The sequence below is a fragment of the Parus major genome, chromosome 6 (assembly GCF_001522545.3).
Source record: "Parus major isolate Abel chromosome 6, Parus_major1.1, whole genome shotgun sequence".
Taxonomy (NCBI): Eukaryota; Metazoa; Chordata; class Aves; order Passeriformes; family Paridae; genus Parus; species Parus major.
In genome coordinates, this window is record NC_031775.1 from 12,009,177 (window position 1) to 12,034,335 (window position 25,159).

The following is a 25,159-nucleotide window of genomic DNA, read 5'->3' on the forward strand; positions in this document are numbered from 1 at the left end:
AGGAGGCTGGAATGCCGTGCCACAGGAGGCTGGAATGCCGTGCCACAGGCAGCAAAGCAGCTCCCTCTATGGGCGCTGAGACGGTGAAACACCTGCACCCTGATCCGAGAGCGCTGCCCGGGATAGCTGGAGGCTGCTGCTGCTGCCCCGTGCTTCAGAGCGCCTTACAGGTTCCCCCTGTGCACCTCTGAATTTTTCTCCCTGAAAGCTGTACACAGTCTGCAGAGTGCCTCTTGGCCACATTTTTTTTGTGTAAGCAGGAAACAGACTTTAGAGAGAAGCTATCATGGGCTCACAAACAGAGTTTGAGCTCTGCTCACCCCCACCACAGACAGACAAACATCCTCAAAGCCACCCCAAAAGCAGGTAAATTCACTTGGAGACCTCACTCCTTTTCAAGTGAAACCAACCTCAGTAACTCACTTGGCTTTCCTGACTGGGCTACTCTGGCCCGGTCCTGCTACCTGATGGACACAGGTATCCTTCCTGGATTCTGTCCATTCCACCATGGCCATGATTCTCCAACAGCTTTTGTCACACCCTGCCCAAAGTTATTTTGGTTAAATGAAGGCAGCAGACAAAGACAAGAGACCCAAGAACCAGCTGTCTCCATCCCCTGCAAGGCCTGCACACCACAGCTCAATCTCACTAGAAGTGGGAACCAGGAATCAAAACCATATCCAGATAAAACGATTTTGTAGTCTGATCTTAAATGATAAGACCCCTAAATAGCACAGTGGCATTATTTGACAGAGGAAGCCCTTCCTTCAAGTGCCCATGAAGTGACCCTTGTTAGCTCAACCTGCAAGGCAGCAATGCTGTCTTGGAAATCCAGCATTGCTTCAGCTGCCCTTTAAAAGCAGGAGATGGCAAGGTTCTGGGTAATGAAATCCAAGAATGTTTTTGTCAATTAATTATGGAGAAAGCTGAACTACACAAGCCCCATCTCACCCCCTTCATAATTTTTGCTGCTCAATATAACTTTAATTAATCTTTCCTTTGGCAATTTGAAGGAAGGGTGAGCACGCTGCAAACACCCACTGAGTATTAAATTGATTTTCTGTTTTATAGTCCTCTTTCCCTCCCTATTGGCCAAGCTGTGATTTGTGCCCCTTCCCTTGGAGGCATTTTTCCATGCTAATATAATCCAAAGCCCCAAGCAACAACAACATCCAGAAAAGTAACACTTTGCACAGTCCATTGCTTCAGCACAGCCTCTGCCAGCACAGAGAAGATTCTCTCTTGCCCCCTTTCCCCCCAGACCACAAAAATTCAAAGCAACCCATCTCATTTCCTTATCTTCATCATTTTTGCCTAAAAAAACTGACAATGTTTTTGTCCTGAGTAGCTAACACATCAGGTCCCTGTAGTTTCCTGCCTGCCATTTATAGCAGTGCATCTCAATTACCAAATCACTATTGTAAGTCTGTTCTGCTGGTAAACACGGCCTCCTGCCTGAGGTACCAGGCTGGTTTGGCACTGCAGAGCTGTCTGGACCTACAACCAGAAGGTAGGAAAGAACAGCTCAGCTGAGGTCCCTAAAACCTTGACCAGCAAGAGTCAGCGTCCCACCCTGGGCTCGTGGGGCTGAAAGCAGGATCTTCAGCAGCAAGCACAGCCCAGCCCAGTACAAGGAAAACCAAGCACAGCCCAGCTGTGCAGCAATGGAACAAACTCTTCTCAGGGGACCTTCTCCTTTGCCTTGTAGGGACCCCAGGCCCTGAGTGTCACCAGTCAACCACTTCAGGATGAGTAGTTAGGGATCACCTTCTTACCCCAGCATCACCTCAAGGACAGGCATGGAGACTGGCTGCCAGCAGTGTCTGTCCCAGGAATTCAGGCTCTTGTTCATCACTACTGGTTTTGGTACCATGAGTTAGGAGACCCTGACTTAAAATATTGCCCGTCCCTTAGCAGCTGTCCCACAAGATTTTCTGAGCCACCAGTTCTAGTCTTCTGGGAGGAAACATCCAGGTCAGACCTTTATCTCAGATAATTCCCATACCACGGTACGTGCCTGGGACTTATTCTTCAAAATTAAGATGAGAAACAAAACTTTAGAGATGACAGAAGAAAATTTGAGACTAAAACTCTTCTAATTTCATTTGGAATGGTTCAGTGACTAAGCACTGTCCCCACACTGAACACATTTTATTTCAAATTGCATCATTTGAGGAGGGATGATTTTCCTTCAAGTGGTCAGACACACACACAGGTGTCAAAACCTCACTGTTCTCACCCCAAGCACTGCAACAGGGGAATGGGAATCCCCAAAAAGGTACAAAATTCCCTGCCACCTGCCCACCCCCAGAAGAAATTGGCTCATGGCAAAAATGAAAAGAAGCAGAGCCATGAACTGAACTGCATCCTCAAAAAAGGAAGGTGGCAAAGCAGGCCTGATTGGAGCAAACTTTAAGGCAGGCTGACAATTTAAAACCACATGGTCCTGGATGAAAGGAGGCAGTTCATGATAGATCACATCTATTCAAGGGCCAGACAAGGAAAGCAAACACAGGCTCATTTTATTCATTGTTCTTTATCCACCAACACCAGGAGAGGAGTGTTGCAGCACCGTTGCAAAAGAAAAAAGAAACAGACAGCAGGCAGGGAAGAAATGGGAGCTATTTATGGAGGATAGCTAATTTGAGCTGTTTACAGACTTTCCCTCTGAAAGCTCAGGGATGGGAGGGTGGGCAGGGAGGTGGTTTCAGCCATTAAAAATACAACGTGAGAATCCATTAATTTTCCATAGAAACAATGTCGTCACAGAAGCGAGACAAATCCGATCAGTCATGCAAATGTGCTGATGTTAAATTCTCAGGCCTGGGTGGGGAATTTGGGTTGCCAAAAACACCACAATGAAGAGATCAGAATGAGATTAGAAGCCAGAGTGGCTGCAGCACTGACAGTGTGGTGGGGGCATGGGATGTAACCAAAGGCACCCCAGATTACAGCGGAGTTTGTGCCTTAAGCCAGGCACAGGTGTCCCAGGAAAAAAGACATGAAAAAGTCATCCTTGCACGAGATCTCAGGAGCCAAACAAATGCCACATTCCTGCTCTGCAATCCAGAAAGGACCACAGCTCAGTCCAGGGAATGAAGGTCTCCCCACAGGACTGGGGGCCTCACAAGCTGCCAAGTCACAGCATCAACAAAAAGCAAGAGATGATAGCAGAGGAAATGGACAAGCATAACACAGCAAAGCACTAAGCAATTCCAGTTTTGGAGAGAACTGTCCCAAGCTGGCATCAGCACTGTCCCAGGCACATGCTGAGCCTTTAAACATAGCGTTTATGTTGTATTAATAAGGGGCAAAACAACAACAGAAAAAATTTATTTCCCCTCCAGTAAACAAACGAAAAGACTCCTAAATGAACAACCAAAGACAAAACAAAAAGAGAGCAGCAGATTATATCCTTTCTTCACTCTTCTCTACAAAAATCAAACTTTACAAACACTTCTTGGATGAAAAATTACAGTGGCACTGTCAGTAGGAAGCGTGGAAATCACTCACCCTGGCAGGGAACGCAGCCCTTCCTTGCTGTCCAGTCACCATCCTGGACTGACCTCAAATATTTAGAGGTTAAAAATAACCTTTCAAAATGAAGTGTCCCACCCCCTGTAATACACAAAACATTGCTAGAGTAACACCTGGGACAAGGATGCTTCCCAGAGGGTTTCACCACCAGCAAAACAGTCCAAAGAAGCATATGAATAAAAACAAACAAGACATCAAAGCACATCACAAGAGATGCTCCACCCAGTTTCATCCATCACTCAAAGTATCAGTATTTGCCATCACAAACAGCTGTTTGGTTCACCTGTTCATTTTGAAAATGCACTGGTTTTACATTTGAAGCCTTTGGTGCTACAGCCATGGGAATCCTCTCCACACAAGGGCTGTTCATGCTCATCAGGTGGCTGCTGGTGTCCACAAGCCTGGGAAAGGGCTCAACCCACCAGTGTCTGGGAAGGGGCACTCACACCACAGTATGCACCTCAGGGAAACTCCCTGTACCACCACCTTGCCCAGAAACAGGCATTTACCAAGTAATTCACCTTGGTCACTGAAACCTACCTTCTAGCATCATGTGATTCAAAGATTCTGGCTTCCCCAGAAGGGGACAATCCTGCAGGAGACAGTGGTGCCCCAAGTGGGTACTGTGCTGGTAGCTCAGCATTGCACAGCCCAGAGCACAGGCTGCTGAAAGGACTCTCTGTTCAGGGAGACACTTGGTTCTAGAACCCCTAAAACACCATGTGCCCCTCTGGTCATTCTCTGTCTGTTTTAAACTCCTATAAGAAACCTTAAAAAAGCCCAGTGCTTGCCTCACCATTTACACAGAGTAAACAGGATCTCCTGCATCCCCTTCTATGGCTCCTAAGGCTCACCAGCAGCCTGTTCAAATACCTCTCTGGAACTGCAGCTGTAGACACAGAGCAGAGGATGGAGGCAGCCTGCTCTGGCAGGCACCCCTCCAGTCTGCTTTGCTACAGATCTGGCAGCAGCACACCCCTCTACAAATACTGCATTGTGCAGACACCCCTGTGCAGCACACAAAATCACAGCGCTGCCCTCACAGGAGAGGTCTGTACCATGGCTTTCCTTCAGATGGTTCTTTCTGATGTCCCAAAATGTTCATTGCTTCCTCTCCCTTTTCTGAGTATCACTGCCATAAATGCTCTGTTCTTGTGTTTTGGTGTTACTGTTCCACATCAGCTAAACTCCATCACCCAAACATCTACAGCAACAATCACTGATTTCTCAGTGACTCTCACCTTGGTCTATCCCATCAAAGCTGGCATACATAAAGTCAAAGCTCTCAATATTCAAGGGCATTTTTATTGTCACAGCCATAAACACCACAGTGAGCACTCAGGACTGTGTAGCAGCACAAACTTCCCCCTGTACAGAGCTCCACATGGCTTCAGAGGCTGTTGTAGCTCCAGTTACAGAAGCATCAGTCTTGGGTGCAATTTCTCTCCATACAGAATTGCTCCCAAGATTCACACCCAAAGGTCACAGCAGCCACAGTTTTCTGTTTTCTTCAAGAAGATCACTTTATGCTGTATTCACCAAGATTGCTCAGAAAGGTGTAGAATTGTGCTCTGATCAGACCTCAGAGTTTTGAAGTAGGTTGTTGACAGACCAGCATACAAGTGAAAGATGCTAGCAAGGAAGTCAATCCATCACACTTGTCTTCTTTTGACACAACTGATCCTGCACCAGCTGTGAGCAGCCAAGAAAGCAGCAAAAGGTAAAGTGTCATAACCTCCATCCATATTATTTACTGCAGTAGGGTACCCATGAGAAGTTGGTCTTTATTGATACATTCTTTAACATGCTAGTTCTATTTCACTTCAAGCACTTAACTACATCTGGGTGAGGACATGTTCTCACTTCCCAAGCGAGCCAGCTGCACCCTTCACTCGCTCAAACATCAACGACAAAAGCCTGCTCAAGAACATGCATCTGTTTCACGCATGGCTCATGTGGCTAATTTAAACAGTTTCCATATGTTGCCAAAGAGCTGTGACCAAATGCCACTTGCAAATAAATGGGAAGATTGTCTGGCTTCCACAGAGAAAAGTTTCATCTTGGAGCAACAGCTCCTTTGTTCCCAGGTCTGCCTGGGCTTCCCCAGCCCCTTCCACAGTCAGATGTTGCTGACTGATCCAAACACTGCCTCCTCCTGGGATCATGCCACTGCAGCAACACACTTTACAGATCAGGGCAGGTAGACTGTGGAAAAGACCTCTGATGAACACCTCAACACGTGGAAATCATAGAAGGGTTTGGGTTGGAAAGAACCTTTAAAGGTCTAGTTCTAACCACCTGCAATGAACAGGGACACTTTCTACTAGAGCTGGTTGCTCAGAGCCCCATCCAACCTGAACTTGAATGCTTTCAGGGATGGGGCAGCTGCCACCTCTCTGGGCAATCTGTTCCAGTGTTTCATTAACCTCTGTCAGGGTAACCATCTTGCTCCTTGCTCCAGAAAATGTGACTTACTCATAGAACAGCCATGCTTTTTGCTCAGTCCTTATCCAGACATTGCCACTTGACACCAGGCTGTAACTGCTGGAATTGCTCAAAGCATAGGTGAGGCTCTGTGGCTCCATACAAGCTATAATTTCATGTTTTCACATGTTTCTGTGATACCAGAAGCTACCATTTCACTTCTAAAGTACCCACAGTGGCTTTCTCCTCTATTGCAGCCTGCCATGAGGTCACTTGCCACATTACAGCTAGACCACATCCAAAGCAATGGTCTCTAGATGTGTAGATGGGAGGACTGTCAGTAAGGCCTCCAACCAGGATTACTGCCCTCCAAGAGGTAGATCCAGTCAGGGCAGCATACAATAAATATCTCTATTTGGAAACAGACAGGAAGCTATTAGAAGGATTTAAAAATTCAAAGGGGAAAGTAAACAGATGCCACTATTTTCCTTATCAACAATGGCACGTTGTACTTGCACCCCAGGGAAGTGCAGTGCAGAGCCTGTGCCTACTGGAACTGGCCTTGCACAGTAAAATCCACATTGTCTCTTCAGAGCTTGCTGGAGCAGGCACCAAACAGGTGCCCTAAAAAGCCACACAAAGATATGTTTCTCAGCCTGTCCTGAAGAAGTGATTATTTCACGGTTCCAGAATCCAGGATAGAGCTGGGTGTCCCAGATCTCTACCTCAGTGCTCCACTATTAGACAGACCATCCACTGCTGACCAGCACCAAGGTGCTGGAGCTCCCCTCCCTTTCTTGAGGATGGAAGATGTCTACTCCTTGCCACTTCACCAGGCAGAAAGGGCAGTCAGACCAAGTGAATATGAGAACATCCAGCTCCACACTGCCTTGCACAGGGGGCTGTCTCCCACTGCTAAGGGTAAGGGGATCCACCCTCACCAAAGCTATGCTACTCCTACATCTAGTGGCCACCTTGCAGCATCTCCTCCTTCCTTGGGGAAGCTGTTGGGGACCACAGACTCAGTTAAAAGAAAATATGCCTCAAATCTGATATTGGGTGAAGCACATGAAAAATTACTCATGCAGTTGATTCACATGGTTTCCGTCATTCAGAAATTCCTATGCGTAAAGGGGAGACGTGGGATTTGCACGTAACCGACTCAGACAGCTGCAGATTTCCATAGGCACTAAATGTCTGCAGGCAGAAGCCACTCCTCATGTAATCCCATTAAACAGCTGGAATGAATGAAAATGCTGTGCAATTCAGCATACTAACAGAAGCCACCCCTGCTTCCTCCACCATTAGTGCAGGGTCCTCTCCAGTTCAGCCTCTTCCCATGGGTCCAAATTACAGGAGTTATTTCATAAGTTATACCCTAAACTTTGCAGGAAGCCTGGAACACATGTGAGCCTACAGTAATGGAAGACTGGTGTCAGAAAGCACTCAGAACATATCCAGGCTCTCCAGCACAGTCTTCTTTGCTTTTGGGGATATCACTGCAGAACACACAAGTTTTCTCATGAGCAGAAATCAGTACACTGGAGATTGGGAATAGAATTAAAATCAACACATCACCATCTCTAAAGGCAAGGTGGTGGAACTCACACAAAATGTAATTGCTTGTAGATTGCAGGTCCAGACCGGAATCAAAGGCTCTGGAATCAGGAGGATCTCAGGTAGAAGCTGCTTGCCATTTAAAGGCCTTTTCATGGCGTTTAGCACTGTATCACACTACAGCAGATGTGAAGAGCCAGCATAGAAAGATAGTGTTCAGCAATTTGAAGGAGGCATCATTAATCCTTCACCTCCCAGAGAAGGCCAGAGCTGAGCTCTGCTCCCTCAGGCATCCAGGAGAAGATGACACTCAACAAGGCTTATGCCTCAGACATATGAAACTATCGACTACCTTTCACAGCACCGTAACTGCTAACTCATCCCAAGTGCTTTCCAGTCATGTCTGATTGTCAGTACAGGAAATCTACCACTTCATGGAAGCTGTAGGGTCTCTCAGGGAAGGTTAACTATAGACATGACTCTCCAGACAAGCAAGCAGGATGAGACAAGCACATGCAGAAATCCCATCAACTGTAGACGATATGCAGCTTGCAGAATTATTCATTTACTGTCCCAGAAGCATCTGGGTTTATCTCTTTACTTCCCATCCTCCTTTCCAATCACTTGTTCCTATGGCCTTTCAGAGGACTAGAATATAAAAAACCTTTTTGTTATGAATAAAAACCAGATCAGTCCCTCTTTGTACTCAGCTCCTACAGCTCACTGATACTGGGAGAAGGAGGATGAGAGGAAAGACCTTCTTCCTCAACAGCAGCCCAGCTTTAAACTGGAATAAAGTGGCCATGACTGCAGCATCAGTGGACAGGGCTGGGTCAGAGAGCAGCTGCTGGACCCTTAGGCAGTGGGTGCACTTCTGCCTCAGTATGCCCACCCCTCACTTTCCAGCTTTGTCCTGAATACAAAGCATCAGTCAGAGATACTCATCCCAGGCCTTCACAAACACTCATAAGCTTACATTGCAAATATTCAACTATATAAACATATAAATCAAAAGCGTTTCTGCTGGCCATGCCCCTCTGAAACACCTCAGCTGCACCCTGTGCATTAGCCTAGCCCTTGCCAAAGCTCTGCTCCCCACTTTGTGACAGCAAGTACTTGGCACTTTTGCAAGTGATCCATATGCTCCTATGCCAAACACCCAGTAAAGCACAAGGCTAGCAAGGATCTTTTTTCATCTTTGCTCTGTGTGTGCCTCCCTGGCTCTGCAAGAGAGGAGAAAGGATCTCTGTGCAAATCAGTGCCCTCCACCACACCGCTGGATCTGTTCCTGGTGCAGGGTCAAGCAATGGCATGATGAGCGCCGATCACAACACCTCAGCAGGGCAGGGCTGGAGGCATAACAGCAAACTTCAATTCTGACATTTCTCAGCTTTAATAGAATATCATTACAAAGAAAGTTCTTCCCCTGACAAGCTGTTTGTGCCCTCTGGATAGCTAAGTCTTGTGTCAGGAGTGTGCCTGTCTTTGAAGTGGGAGATTGAAGTTTGACAAAAGCAGGGAGCACAAGCAAGAGGGACCAGAGCTGCTGTGAGGCAGCTGCCAGGATTTAGCAGTGCCAGTACGGTCTCTGTGCTAGCCTTGCTCTGAGACAACGAAGCCCTTTTTTGGCACAGGCTCTAAAAACACTTCCCAACCACAGGCAGACTAGTCAGGGAAAATTCCAACCCAAAAAAACTGCACAACAGAATCTAATTCCTGTCCCACAGCTTTAAGCCAGGTCTTATCATGAGCAACCCTGAGTATCAGCAGCAGGCAGGGTGACCAGCCCTGCTGGGAAAAAAAAGAAAGCAACAAAATAGAAAGTGGCTCATTTACTGCAGGACACTTGTCCTGGGTTAGAAAGAAGAGGTGGTGCTCAGGTGTTTGCTCCAGTGGCTGCTGGTTTTCAATCTCTCCTGCTCCTCCAGAAGATGTCATGGACAAGGGATCAGCTCAGCAGGAGAGCCTGAGGAAGCAGTAGCAAGCCCCTTTCCCTCCCACCATTAGCACAAAGGATGACAACAGAGATTTGCCTCTGGCTCACCCTCTCAGAGCCAGCTCTGGATCAGTGGAAAGCAAAATGCAGGCACTTTCCAGAAGGGCTGCCTCCATCAAAAACCATTCCCCTCTATTCAGCTATTGTAACAACCCAGCAGCAGCAGATCTGCTCCCCCTTCTGTCAGTCATCCCTCTGCAGCCACATCAGCAACCATCAAATGCCAGTGCTCCCCTGCATGGTACACAGCTTGCACAGGATTAAAAACCACCATAAAGCAGCATGGACTAACATGAAGGTTTTCAAGCTGTGCTCTTCTTATTCCCCTCCAGATTTTGCACAGACCTGCAGTATTGTGGGCAGCAAACCTTTATCCAATCTTCATGTACCTAGGTGCAAGAGAGGACAGAGCTCCTTCACCATTAGACACTGAAGAGCTGAAAGCAGGAAAGTCCATGATAAGATGGGGTATTACCAGGACCTAGCAGTCTAAGGATGTTGAGAAAAGTAATATTCAAGTTAGCTGAGAAAATATAATTCCGTTTCCAATGCCCCATATTCCTCAAAGCTGTGTTTGGCACAGCTAACGTGCTGGTTAGGCAGGATGGGCTCACAGTGTTCTTTAACACCAAAAGTGTCCCTACTGCAGGACATGGCATAACTGTCACACAGGAGCTGGGTGTCACTGGACGGGGAACCCTTATTTCCACAGCTGGTGATGGCTTCACATGCCTGGCTTTGTCTCCTTACCAGGTCTGACTGCTCAGGAAAGGTTACAAGTGTGGTACAGTGGGTGAGAGAGCAAAGGAATGGGGGAGCACATCAGTGTGTTTCTCTGGGCTTGATGGTAATACACCCTTTTGCACCTGATACTGAAAATCTATCGTGACTCATGTGAAACCTCATCTGCTCCACCAGTCCTACACAGAGGACAAGCAGCCACTGGGAAAGTTTGGGGAAGAAAACCCAAGGAACTTCACCAATCTGAAACAATAATTAAACCCCAAAATATTCCTCTGAAGAGGGAAACCAATGCACTACACTAAATACACATGCTCCTGCCATCAGCAGGGAATACTGAGTATGAGCAACCCAAAGGACTTGCACGGCCACCTCATGCTTTCCAGGTGCCAACAGAATGAGGAGAGGTTGTGAACTTTCACAGGCTAAGAAGTGCCCCTCTCCATTGCTCCTTAAAACTGCTCTTCCTGGGTCACCCCTAGCTCCTAAGTAGAATCCCAAACCAGCTAAAGCCAGTTGTAAACTCGTATGATCTACTACAGTGTGCTGCAGAGAAGCACTAAGCAGCTCCCACAAGGTGTGGAACATGGCTGCCTGCTACTGCCCTCAATGTTTCCCCTCCGTTTCCATCTGACTTCTTAAAGAAAGGGATTTTCCTTCAACAGCAAAAGATGAGCATTTCCTGCAACTAAAAATGCTGAGATCCTCGAATCTCCCCAAGACAAGAGCCAACACATGGGAAGCTTTGGTGTAAAAGGAAACAAGAGTGGAAACAGGTATGCAACACCAAACCTTGAGACACCAGATGCTCCCACTGCTTTAGAGAATTTAGAATTTCTATTTAGGTGAATAGAAAGGAGCACAGGGATACTGCAGTTAAGCTCTGGCACTTGTTATTCAGCAGGCTGTGGATGCTCAAAGCTTACAAAAGTTGAAAAAGCAAGCAGGTGGAAGATAAAGCTATCCAGTACAATGAGCCATCTCTGGACAGGGGATTGTGGATCTACAGCAGTCAGGGAGACTTCCTGCACAAACCACTCTGTCTTACCCTGCTTTTCTACATCTCTTTTGGCATTTACTGCTGCCCCAATGAAAACAGGTTACAGAGTTTGTTTTGAGGCAGGTCAGTCATTCTTAAGTATTAACAGTACATTTCTAAGGGATCATTTTAGCTTTAGCAAAGCTCCAAATATAAAAGAACAGATTAATAAAAGGCCTTTCAAAAGTATTTTCCAAGTGCTTATCCATGCCTTTTGGCTCCCAACTAACTTTAAAGTTCTGGTCTGAATTGTCTTGTTGAAAAAGGATAGTTTTTATGGAGGGTCTTTAACAAAATGGCAGGATGTAATCATCTCTCTGGGATGATACTTCTCTTAGAGAGAAGTCACAGTAAAACACGCAGTATTTTGGACACTGAATAACAGGGCAAATTTTGTAAGCAGGAAAGAATACCATGATTACCAGCTGGGAAACTACTGAAGCCACATACAGATACAGAGCCACAGACCAGTCTTCATGGCTGGAAAACCCCAATTCCCACCACTTACAGTTTTACTCCATCTCAGTTCAGAGAGCACTAACAGGCCGAATAATTTCTGCTAGCCCCAGAGCACCACAAATGGCTTCAAGAGTGGAAAGGTGTTGGAGGCAAAGACCTTGCTTCCAGTGTCCAACTTGGAGGCAGCAAGAGAGGGAAAGGGAAAATGCAAGGCTGAAATCAGCTCAGACACATTCAGCTGGGCCAAAGCCTCCAGCAGTGGGATTTATCCAGAGCTTAAAGCATTTCTCTGGGACTCTTTGTCACAGGAGTGTAGGTACAAACAAACGGTAGCTGGGACAAAGGGAGGCAACACACATTTTATTAGTAAAAAGTTAATCGGCTTAAAGTGTGCAACTAAATAAGCAAAGCTTACATTAAAGTGACCCACCAAGAAAAGATGCCATGGAAATAAAGTTATAGGAAATACAATATAGTCTCTATGTTCTTTTGTAATCCATCACGATAAATATTCATGATTCTGGGTTAATGGGGTATGCAGCTCTCAGCCACCACAATAGTTTTTTGTTTATTCTCAAGACCATGAACTTTGGAACCATGAACCTGAATTTCAGGACTCTGTATTCATGCATGTTAGCAAAATTCAGGGCAAGGCAGGGGGATGGAGACAAGGCCAGGACCTTGGCTTGTGACAACGTAACAGAGTTTGCTGCAGTTTTTGACAATGAGTAACAAGAGCCTCCAGATGCACAGAACTTCTGGTGTATCTGTCACCCTCTCTGCCTCCCTGCCAGCAAATCCAGGAGAGAAGAGGCACAACCCTGTCCTTCACTTTCAGTCCATTCAGGACATGGCTCATTCCAGAGTCTCCCTCTTCAGAAGCCAATGGCATCCTCAGAGCAGCCCTTGAGGAAGCAGAAGCTGCTGGCATCACACCACAGAGCAGAGCAGAGGTCCACTCCTCACACAGGAAGGAAGACCTGCACGCCCCTGAACACAATCCTTTGAGCCTTCACATCAACTGGAAGGACACTTTTGCATTCTGAAAATAGTCCTAAGGGAAGAGGTCACCAAGCTCCAGTCCTGCATTTACAGACAGAACACATCATTCCAAAGTGTTTTAGAGAGCCCCAAGCCTCCCTAGCCAGGCCCACATCCAGCTGTGCCTTTGATGGTGCCACCCTCTGCTGACAGCAACATTACCAACCTTCCCTGTTTTGCTATGAGACCTTCCAACCTCTCAGCTTGCATTAATGTGGACAGATTACAGTGCTCCTTTATGTTAGGAGCCTTTGGGGTTAATGAAGGACATGTAGAAACTTAAAAAAAACCAACAACAGAAAAACAACCACCACAGACTCAAAGTTCAAAACCTTGAAAGCAATAAGAGGAAAACAACTTTAAATGTTTGATCAAAGGCATTTTAAGACATTTCAGTTTGTTGGGTTTTTTTTCCTCACAGCTGCTTACAACTAACAGCAAAGACTATGATCCAGTAAAGTCTGCAGTAGATTTCTGGTGTATTCAACTCACTGAAGTATACACCCCCTTTCCCAATAAAAACTTCCAATTACCTTTTTCCTCTTTCCCCACATATTGTAGTGAACCATGAGAGCAAGGCTTCCAACAGCCTGCACCAGAGAGTCAGGCCCTGTTGTGCTGAGAGCTGGGAGCACAGCTCTCCACTCTGCACCACTACGGATCCGTCTGCAGACAGAACTCATACCCCTCCACTGACCCCTCGGGTTTAATTCCCTGCTTCAGGGAAAGCACAGCCTCAGATTCATAAATAAACAGGATCTATTCTTCATGCACCTTTCTTTAGGACAACCTAGATGGCAATGCTTGGCACACAGAGCTCTGCTCCTCTATTTGGGCAAAGCTGATCACCGTGATCAGCTGAACGTGAGCAGCACTGGGACCAACTAAGCAACCACGGCTACAGAATGCACCATCCTGTAATAACACAAAACTCTAAGAGAAACAACAATACTCCCTTAGATTTTAAGTCTTTGATGCTTCAATTGCAATAGTTCAACAAAGGATCAGCATAGAACATTTATAGGTTAAGAAGAGGAATTTAGCGAGAAACATGGAAGTTGAGAAATTAACACAAAAGATGGAAGTGCATTTTTGGAAAGAAAACTATTTCTCCAGCTACAGGAACATCTGCCTTGAATCACAGAAAGGCTCTGTCTAAAAATCAAGTACCTCAGAAAACAACAGCCTTCTTAAAACCAAGGTGTTTAATAAAATAATAAAATATTATTTGCAATATTTTATCTTTGCAATACCTGCAGTAGCACAGAGATGGCTGTCCAGAGGGAGAATTACACAAATGTGCACAGTATGAGGGGAGAACTGGCTGGGAAGCGAGCACTTTGTCCATTCCCTGTGTGGAACTTTGCACAGAATAACACCCTTCTGAAACAGGGGACACCCCCAAGCCCTCCCACTCAGATCCAAGGCAATGCCTCTTCCCTGCACACTTGCCACAACCAATGCCTGTAACAACAGGCCTCTGGGACAAGCCCAAACCTGGCAGCTCCTTCCATTTCACTGGGATCCAGCCACTGCCACAGCCCAGGAGGACAGAAAGAGCAGGCACAGGTGATGGTTAGAGGTCTCCATTTCATGCATGCTTGCAAACCCCATGGCAAATGTGTCACACCTCTGCCAAGAGATGAGGGATTGTACAATGGGCAAAGAGAGAAATAGATGCTCTTTTCAACATCAAAACAAAAGAGGGCAGCCAGGAGGTTTTACTCCTCATGTCAACATCCTATTACCAACCAGCAGTTTGCCTTGACAACAAAGCTTTCCAAGAAAAGGCAGAGATGTGGGCACTTGAGCAATGGCCTTAGGAGATCCCAGCCCTTTGCCCAGGAAACAGAAAAAAACCACCAAAAAACCCAAACCAGCATATCACATATCACCTTCCTACTGAAGCATGACAAAGAGGAGAATATATGGCAAAAGAAGCCAACAAGGGGAAAAACAGAAATCAATAGGATCTAACAGAGCGTGACGGAAAATCACTTCCCTCATAAAAAGAGGTTACTTACCAGGTTAATGAATCTTTTCTGTTCTGTACTTAAACACCCAGGAAATGGAAGGGGTCACAGGAGCAGTGTGGGTGGGAATGAAATCCCTAGAACATGCTTTCAAGAACAATCAAAGGTTAGAGATTAAATCCAGACAGCGGTCAGCTGCACAGCACATCAGCAGCTTGGTACAGGCGCCAGCTGCAGCTCTGAGCGTCACTGAGCAAAACACTCTTCCACCATCAGCAGCAGGGCAAAAACCAGACTCCTCTTCCAGGGCAAAAACAGCCTGACAGGCACCCCTGCCCCCTCAAAGGATCAGCCCCAAGAGCCAGAGAATCTCTGCCTGCTTGGGTCAGCAGTACCAGCAAAAGAAAATGGTCTATGGCTCTCTGCTGTAAGTGCAATAGAACCATGAAAAACAGACTTCACCAGAAATCACACTGTGAAAATCACACAGACAGCTCTTGGCCCCATGGCCAAATCTTTTCAAAATTCACTTTTATATAATGTTCTGTTCCTTACCTTTGTAGGAAATGCACAGACAAAAAAAAACCCAAACAACAACAAATTAGCATCTGGGCAATGGCAGGGTACAAGATTTGGTGAAAACAGAAGGCTGAATTAGACCTCTGGAATATCAAACACATCTGAAGGCAGAAGAATTCTGGAGTCCTACTGGCAGGCCCCACAAATAAAGCACAGACCCTTGCTGCTTTATCACTCCCCTGCCCACACCTAGTTTGAGCTACTGACAAGTGACCCAAGGAATAGATCTACTTCAGTCCGAGGTACTCAGTGCAGGAAATGGAAGTGCAGGAGTTCCATCTTTTTCCAAGTCCACTGAACTTGCAGGTCACAATACTGAGTTCCCCCACTGTCTGCAAGAATAATTTACCAATGGATGTTTCTCATCTGGGCCATCCTGACTCCAGTACAGCTCAAACACCTCTGCCATGCAGCTGCAAAAGCTTCTCCTGCAGCAGCTGCCTTGTCTACTGCCCACTACCTACCCAATTTCTGCAACAGGTACATGGATAATGCAGCCAGAAATCTGCTTTGTTACTCATATTTAAAGCAGTCTCAAGTTAGATTGGTTGCACAGGATAGCTGTTCTAGTCAGAGTTCCCTGTCACATCATCTGCCTTCATGCCCAAGGAGCTACACCTCAAGCTCCAAAGCAGATCTAACACTGGCATTTCTGTGAGGTTTGACTTTGAAAGTCTAGTGAGTTTAAGGATTTTTATATCTGAGGAATTTCAAAGCAAAACCAATGCCTTACTGGACCAATGCCTTCACCACACACATCCTGCCAACACACACAGCAGTGTGGACAGTCCTTCACAGCAGATATCTGGAGCTGGGACATGCCTTTCAGTCAGGTACAGACACTGTTAGAGGGAAGAAGGGCACAGGTTGTAATTACATCTGTCTCTTTCAAAGTCTGCTCTTTGAAATGAACAACCCCCAGCAGGTCCCACCTGAAACTCAGCATGCAAAATGCCAAACAAATTTTGCCAATTTTGCCAAAGTTCTGAGCAAATGAAAGTGCTGCAGATTAGGCAATGCCTCTTTGCAGACAATGCTAAATTCAGAGTCACACTGATGGAGGAGTGTGAGACTGGCAACACCCACGGTGACACGAAAAGTGAAGAAAGGTAATTCCCAGCACCCGGTCCTGCCACAATCGGTCTCTTCTAATAAGGAGGCAGAGGGACCCAACTGTACTCCCAACAACAGCTCTCAGGAAGAGATAAAGCACTCAGCAGACTTGAATTTCTGTCTCATAACATTGTGGTATGGTTTGCTCTGTGAATAGCATTGGGGTTTGTGGATGGAAAAATTAAACAGATGCTTTTTACTCAAGTGCTGACATTTACATGAACACAAAATGACTTGAGAGGATGTGAATTTCCATTCAGGTCTAAAGTTGAGCTGATTCATGGACCAGCAGCAGCTGTGGGTCTCTGACTTTTTTTACCACTCAAACCAGAGGTTTGAGAAACCAGGATTTACCAGTTGCTGGGATTTCCTGGGGCCTTCCTTTTAAACATGCAGTCAGAGATTTCTCTCCATAGCAAGATAGGCTGACACAAACTGGCCAAGAAGGGGAAATCAGTCATTAAGAGTTCTTTAATAAAGGGCTTCCTGGCACATTTAAGCAGTTTCTATTGACAGGGAACCTTCCTGTTGAGGAAGTGCAAGAATGGGAACATCAAAGTATGCTTGGAGATCAGCATTTCTGGAAGCTCAGCTGCGACAAAGGAGAAAAAAAAGCCAAAAACCAAACAAACCCAGAAGTCCTAGTAGCTGAATCAAAACAACAGCCAGTTTCTGCTTAGTCATCTATCTCTTCTGAGTACTGAAATCACATTTCAGCACTAGTTGAAAGTGGTTTTGTTGCAGCTTAATACCTGCAATACTTGTGATCCAGGACAACAGAGTCATTCAGTGTCAGAGGTGTCTCCTCTCTGCCAAGCCTGCCCATCTCCAAATCAGCATACAGACTGCCCTGTCAGGTCACTGTCCCCCATTCCCATCACCACCTCCCCAGCACAGACAGCTCTGCACTCACAGAAGCCAGCCCTACACTCCCCTCCTGTTTGTCAAAGGGAAGGGAAGCTGGGCAGAGCAGCCCATTTATTACAGCCAGCAGCCTCTGTTGCCCAGCACTGCCTGATGGAGTGCAGCACAGCAGGTGGGTGCACAGCAGGGCTGCTCTTAGGGCTAGAGGAACCTGCTGACCTCTGGGAATTACTGCCAGGATGGGACAGGTGGTGTCAGGAAAAGCCTGGGGGAGAAGGCAGAACACCTGAGGCTGGAAGCAGAGAAGGACCTGAGCACTTCTCCAGGCAGGGTTTGGAGAGGGCTTCAGCAAAAGGGAGTTGGGGGAATATCTGAATCGAATCTGTAGGAAACACAGAGGGAAGCAGGCAGAGAGCACAAAGGTCTCTGTAGCAAAAGCCAGGGGAAAAAAAGAAGGAAATTAAAGTATCAGGGAAAGCAGGTTAGAATGTATCATGGTGCTGTCAATTTCCCAAGGACTGAAGTGTGAGCCTGAGCAGTTTGCAGTGGCAATCTACAGCCACACAGCTCTTCCCCAGACTGGGCCAGGAGCTGCTCACCTGGGAGACACCCCCAGGCACAGTTTTAGCAGCAAGATAGAGCTGGGTTACCAGCAAATACAGCAACTTCTTGTGTTAACCATTAGCAAGGCATGCTACACAGGTTAGAGCATGAAGAGAGTAAAATCACCAAGCACAATGCAAAAGTATAATGTAATTACACAAATGCAAAGTACCTCCAACCAAAATCCTCAGCTTTGTGGACTTTTAAATCCTGAGAGACTTAAAGCACAGTTTCTAAATGCCTTTTTCTGGGACTGTGTGACTTACTAATCTTATGCTACAAATCAGCTGAAGAACAAGCAGCATTCCTTGATTCCACCTGTGCAGGCTATGGTCGAGGGCAGACACCTGTGAACTGCACCCAGATTAGGAAGTTCAATAAAAACTCAGGACAAGTATCCATGACAACTACAAGCACCTCTTCCCCACCCTACCAGACTTTTTTAAGGGGGGGCGGGGAAAGTCCTCTGTCCTAAATTTGCCCATCTTCTGTCCTGTCCATTGCTAAATCCCAAGGTGTAGGTAAAACACAGAAGGTTACATCTCCTACAGGCCAAGCAGATCCAACACATCCCAAGAAGTGTCAAAGATCAGGCATGATTTAGTCAGATCCCAAGAAGACAGGCAAACACTGGAAGGACTTTAGACCCAGATCTCAAGTTGCAGTGATCATAAGGTTTTGCTCTCCAATTCCCCAGGCCGTTGACTTCCCCACTGAGGAATCTCAGGTGCAATAAAGGGGTTGGTGGTTATTATTTTTTAAAGCCAGAGCCATTAGCTTGTGCTCAGCTAGGATTATAATCAAAGGCACCTAAAACCTTCCCTTTGAGGAAGAAACTTCTGCTGGAGCTCTGCCTCCTCAATGGCAAACAGCTGCATCACTGAAGAGTGACTCCAGTAGTTTTCACCCACCTGTTTTCCGCTCTGTAACTGCTGTCATCTCCCCAAAGCAGGTAAATTAAAGACTGAGCAGTCTGGTCTCTCATTCTTTCCCAGACCACCCGAAAAGAGTCAGAGTCAATTTCCTCCTTGAGTATTTAACCCTTCCTGCAATATACCAGGGAAAAAAAGCAAAGGGAATGAGAGCCAGTGAGAGCTCTCTCCTTCCTCTATAAAAGTTTCCATCAGCTCCGCACTGAAGATTCCACAGACTGGGTTATGTCCCAGACTCACCTCTCAAAGCACTCCTATAAGCATTGGTGGCAAAGGAAGGAATCTTCCTTTTCTGGAAGGGCAGAAGATGGAACAGCTTTTGAAGTCAGGAAACCAAGACTCAGCTCCCAGCACTGCCACCACCACGATGACCACCCCTGGGTCCCACTCTCTTCTACAACCCCACAGCAGAGGACTGGTGCCTTCACCACAGCTGCACTGCCTCTTTCCATACAAGCCCAGAGGCCTCAAAGCTGTATAGAAAATCTGTAAGATGGACATGAGATTTCTTCACAGGATTCTGGGATTACCAAGCAAAGGGCAGTTTGGCATTCACTCTGCCAGTGCTCCCACCATTGCCAAACTAAACAGGACCACTCGCAAGATTGTAGGAAAGCTCTTGTCAAGAACTGAGTGGGCTGGATCCATAGCACAGCCTGCAAAGAGCATTCTGGTTGCCCTGCTAACATGATGGATCCATGCTTCCAACTGGGAAAACAGCATCTGCATCTCACTCAAAACCCAAGCAACATTCAAAAGACCCAGACTTTACTTTAGGCAGTCTCCCCTTTCTCATTTGATTACCCCCTCGAGGCTTTCAGCTCCTAACAGCAAATTCCTCAGCTGCCCACAGCAATGTCTGCACCTGACTCCAGACATTTGCACCACAGCCCAAATGAAATGTGCATTCTCTAGAACAAAAGGCACTGTGCCTTTACAGAGGAAGAGCTGTGAGGAACAGAACAACAATGAAGCACAATTCACAGCTCTCAGGACAGCACTGGGTGTGAGAACTCTAAATACACAGGACGTTTAGAAGTTAGTGGATCAAATCAGCAGGTGAAGCAGACACAAGGATGCACAGCAGCACCCTGCGATGAACAAGCAGCATCCACACTTGAAGGAAGCCTTGGCTCACACGAAAAGATGATCTATCACTGCCAAACTGCTTTTCTAATAACTTTTCTAGTGATAAAGAAACAGGAGTTATGGAATTGCTGCTCAGTTGACACCCCTTCACACCTCTTGCCTCAGTTCTTCCCCTTTTGAACTCATATCCCGAGAACTCCACAAAATCCACGGGGACCAATTCACTTTCCAGGCGCTATCTCCCTGCCAGAGCCCTGCTCTGCTTTGCAGCCTCCCCAGGCCAGGCTCTGCCGGCTCAGAGCACTGAAAGCATCAGCCCAGAGCAAAAGCCATGGAGAGATCAAAGTCTCACGGAAAGAAACTAAGCTCGAATGCAAGGCTCATTGTACCCACAGGCAACTCCTCCTTGGTGCAGCTCTCCACAGGAACACAAACCCTCCTGAAGGACTCCTGAGACACAGGGAGGCAGCAGGAGCCCCTCTGGCCTGTGCCTCAGGAGCTGAGCAGGCAGCTCTGCCAACCCCCCAGTGCAAACACCTGCACAGACAAACTGTGTTTGGCCTGGGAGCCTGGACATGCAGGTTGGGCCCGTGCCCAGACTTGGTCAGCCTGTAGTCAGGGCATGTCACACCAGGATGAACTGCCCAGAGCAGAGAGAAACAGGACCCCAACACCCTCAGTAGACCACCCCCCACCTAGAAGATGTGCTATTGCAATGCACCTCCAGCTCACAAAAGGCAGGAAATACCACATTAGGAGCCGAAGTACCCGGGAATCAAGATGGTGAAACCACACTGCAGCTTTTTCTCCCCACCTGGCAAGTGGAAAAGAGCCTCAGGGCAGGTTTGAGCTGGAAGGAAGGGATCATCAAGCCTGTACACAACCAGAGGACAAGTTATTCAATGCCCAGCCCTCCCTCCTAGTTACCCCTCCCACTGTTGACCCAAGTTGGATGATATTATCCCCAGAAGTCACTTTGAACCTCAGAGATTTTGTTCTTCACCTCAAATTAAAGTTTGTACAAGCTTGTAACCAAATAACTACCAGAACAAACTACAGTTTATTTAATTCCTTTGGTTCCAGTTTGCCTGACATCTCAGAAGGACATGCTTGTTTTGTTTAGAAGGCATCCATGGTTCCTGCTGCTGCCTGCCTGTCATACAGCCTTCACTCAGACCTGCACACTGGCCTGGGTGTCCTTAACTGGATCCTCTGAGCAGCAGATCCATCCAAAGCACAGGTGAGCCTTATGACATTTTCCCATCTATTACAGAGCAGTTCTGGGCAGGAACCTTTGTACTATTGCCTTTGAAAAGCTCCAGTGACTGCTACAACACTCAGCAAAATCCACCCCACAGAGCCAGCACTGCCACCTTCTCCAGCAAGTCAATCTGACAGGGCAGTGCTGCCTCAGCTGCCCCTTGATCAGCCACCCAGGAAGCTCCTTGTTTCTTTCTGCCTTACAAAAAGGCAGGAAAGCAGCCACATTAGGAAAAGAAAATCCTGGATGGGTGCAGTTAAGGGCTTGAGCAGCAGTGGAGTTGTGGAGCAGTGGAGTTGGCCCATCATCTGAGCCTCGGTAACTGGGCAGGTGCTGATACCAGTAGCTCAGTGGTTGCAGTGCTTTAGGATGTTACTGCCCTGTGCTGTCCTTCCTGCCTTGCTGCAGGAGATTATTACATCCTCCACTAATGCAACAGAGAGGAGCATGTGCCAGGCTTTCCACTCCCAGTCTAGCAGAACAACCATCAACAATCTGCACTCAACCTCAGGGCATGAGCTGCAGGGGTGAGGAACTGCCAAGCTTTCACATCACAACCTGCCAGATTTAAATCCATCACAGCTTCTGGGCCACAGCCATTAGCCCACAGGAAATTAGAAAAAATAAAAAAAAAAGATAATAAAAAGAAATAAGTAAAGCACTATAGTTTTAACAGCTTTGGAAATCATGTAAGAAGAGCAGCAGCTTGTCTTCACAATGGGCAAAGAGCCTGCATACGATCTGCAGCCACAGGACCGCGCACAGGAGCCTACGGTGCGGTGGAAGCATCACCACAGGTCTCATAGTGCCAGCTCTGTCTCCACAGACCACCTGTTTCCCCTTGCAAAACATACCAGACACCTGAGCATTTCACAGCAGGTCTGCAGCCATTGCCCTCTCCAGTCATGCTTCTTGACAGATCCCGACACTGTCCCACGAGTGGAGGAACTCAGGCCTAAGGAAGTTAAGAAGACTTGTCACTGCTATAGTTCAAAAGGAACAGAGAGTGATAGACTTCCCATACAGGCATTAGATCACAGCCCAGACAGGCCCTCTTGGAGGGGCAACTCTATTAAGGGTGTCTTCACCTTGTTTCACCAATAGAAATAGATCACTTATTAATCTCAGCTAACCCTCTGAGATGGTGCTTGCAGCAGAGAACTCCTGCCTAGCTCCACCTGGTGCTGATGGTCTAAGACAGGAAGAGGAAGAAGGCTGTGAATGCAAGACAGGGTCTAGCACAGGTCCTTGTGGTACAAGCCTTGTTTGGTTTGTCTTGGGGCTAACTTTAAAAACTGGAACTATTCAGTACACTGAGAGAGGTACGCAGCATGTAAGGAGTGCCCTGTTCTCCAAGTGCTCTGCACTTTAGTTGGACACAGCCAAATGAAGAGAAACTGGATCAGAGAGCCTGGAAATACAGCCAGTCAGGACACACTGAAAGAATCAGAGTCTCTTTCTTCTACATAAAACAAGATGGAAACTTGAGAAAGTCAGTAATGGTGCTCACCAGTGCAGGAGGCTGCAGCAAAGCAGAAGGCGCTGTACTGTCCTCCACACAAGCACAGAGTGGTGAGAGACAAACCCAAACTGCACTGCTGGAGCCCCAGGTCAGGAAGCCAGAGCAGTGCTGGGCCAGGCTGCCAGCACAGCCAGCTCTGTGCCAGCACTGCCAGAAACACCAGCCTGCTCCTGAGAGGGAACGAATCACCTGTGTGACCTCCACAAGACTTGTTCACTCCCCCCTTTCTATTGGAAAGAAGACGTTGGAAAAACATAAAGGGCAAACACTGAGAAGTCAGAAAATAAAGATAATTTCTGTGATTGATCCTGCCTGAATTGAATTAACAGGAATAACACAAACAAAGTTTTTCTGTCCATCACAAGAAGAGTTGCTGATGTAAATGAAGGAAGGCTGTCCTTGGCAGACCTGGGACTTTTCTATGCGCATGCAGAAGTGAGAGGGAGAGAACTTGGGAAATGAGGAGACTGCAGGAAAAAAAAATAAAAATAAAAGGTCCTGCAATGAAAGCAGACAAATGGAAGGCAGGGAAAACATTTTTTCCCCCTTTTCTGCCACAGGTTCCCTGTTAGATGTAGAGAAGCCAAATAAAGTAAATGTTCTCTGTGTGGTCCTTAGAGGAGCATTCCTCATCCTCTGTGTACTTGATCTGACAGCAGCACCCAGCAGTCACAAGGGCAAGTGAGGCAGCAGAGATGATGGTATAATTTTGAGGAGAAAGCAACGATAATACATTTTCAAATGGGAAGGCTCAAGCACTGTACCTGTAGCTCTCAAAGTCTAAACCACAGCTGTGTCACTAACAACTACTTTCACTAGAAAGAGAGATAATTCGTTTCCATTTAGAAGCAGACACAAATACAGTAAAGCATGTTTGGGCTGGATCCCATATTCATTACAAAGAATTAACCTCCACACAGACCAAAGTATATATCAAATGACAAATGACTTGCTGATCAAGGGAATGTTTTGTGCAAAAAAATACCCTCTGGAGAGGACCGAGCTGAATTTTGGAAGGAAACCCACCACACTCAGCCTACATACAAAGCCAGCCAAACTTGCTGTACCAGGCAGAGAATCTCTGAAAGACATCACATTGACAGAGCTTCTCTGTGAGCAGGTACGGCTGCAAGTACCGCAAAAGCAGGCAGGAGAGAGCTGATAACGAGAGCAGCTATCACCGAGGGACACTGAGTAGCAGCGAGGAGCACATTCAGGAGGCAAAGCCCCAACTCAGGAGACCAAGAACATCACATACAAAGAAATACCTTTCTCTTTTCAACTCCTACAGTATTAAGAAAACAGGAGACAAAATTATCTGTCAATGTAACACAACTAACAAGGTATCAGCTGCCAATTTCTCAGCAGAGAAACAATTCACAAGACTACAACATTCTCCAACAGCTGGAACCAAAACGAGTTACACTCATATCAAGAGTACCTTCTAGCTTTTCAGAGGGAAAATCTGGGTCCGTATTCTCTTTAAATTAAGGGAATGCAACATTTGGGATGACAGGAGCTCTTTTAGAACTCAAACAGATAAAAAGTAACGAACTCAGAACCAGCAGAGCGCAGTATGACAAGAGAACGAAAAACTCCAAGAAAGGGATGGAGGGAGCAGCCGGAGGCTTCCTGGAGAGGATGTGGTAACTCGCACAGAGGCAGCTGTGATACCTGGATGCCCCGGGAGTCGGGCTGTGTGCGAGGCGGGTCTCGCCGGCTCTGCCGCCGGGCGCCCCGGGCAGCCCCGCCAAGCTCCGCCGCTCCGGAACACGTACCGCAACTGCGGGCCGGACAGAGCTCGGGGCCAGCTCCAACAGCTGCCAAAATGCTATGAAAATACACAGAAAAAGCCAAACGCTTAGGGGCGGGGCGGGGGGAGAGCCCCCAAGCCCTGAATGCAGAGCACGGCATTTCCCTGGCTTTGCGGGGGGAATCTCGCGCGGGAGGAGCGGCACAGGTGGGGGAGCGGCGGGGGAGCGCGGGGCGATTTACAAAAGAAACGCCAGGCACAGCCTCCCACCCGGGGCTACAGCCCCAGGCAACGCGGGCAGCGGGGCGCGGGCTGGAGGCGACCAGAGCCCTCCCGCAGCTCGCCCGGGGCAGCTCGGCCGGTGCCCGCCGTGTCTGGGGAGGCAGCGGGATGCCGGGCACGCTCCCGGCCGGCCCGGGGGACTCCCGCCGCCGCCAGGTGAGCTTCGGCCGGGCGGAGCCGGGGTACCGGGGAGCGCCTCGCAGGGACACCTGTCCACCGCCGCCGCGCTTCCAAACTTCTCCCAGAGTTGCAGCCGGCACGCTTCCCTACCGGCTTTGCAAGGGTCGCGGTACTCCATCGGCTCCTCCGCCGTCTCCGGTTGCCCCAGCGTTAAGGAGGCTCCGGGCGCGCCCGTTCCCGCGGCAGGCAGCAGGAGCAGGGAGAGCAGCAGGCG

General features: G+C 47.4%; 1 protein-coding gene across 1 annotated transcript in view; it reads right to left on the minus strand.

The window, feature by feature from the left end:
• The window catches only part of TLL2 (tolloid like 2), an 85,901-nt gene extending 60,748 nt beyond the window's left edge, over positions 1 to 25,153 (minus strand). Inside the window, exon 1 of the mRNA XM_015633623.1 lies at positions 25,036 to 25,153. Coding sequence (XP_015489109.1) covers positions 25,036 to 25,063 — 28 coding nt within the window. The 5' untranslated portion in view covers positions 25,064 to 25,153. The remainder of the gene's footprint in view (positions 1 to 25,035) is intronic.
• Positions 25,154 to 25,159: the final 6 nt, after the last annotated feature.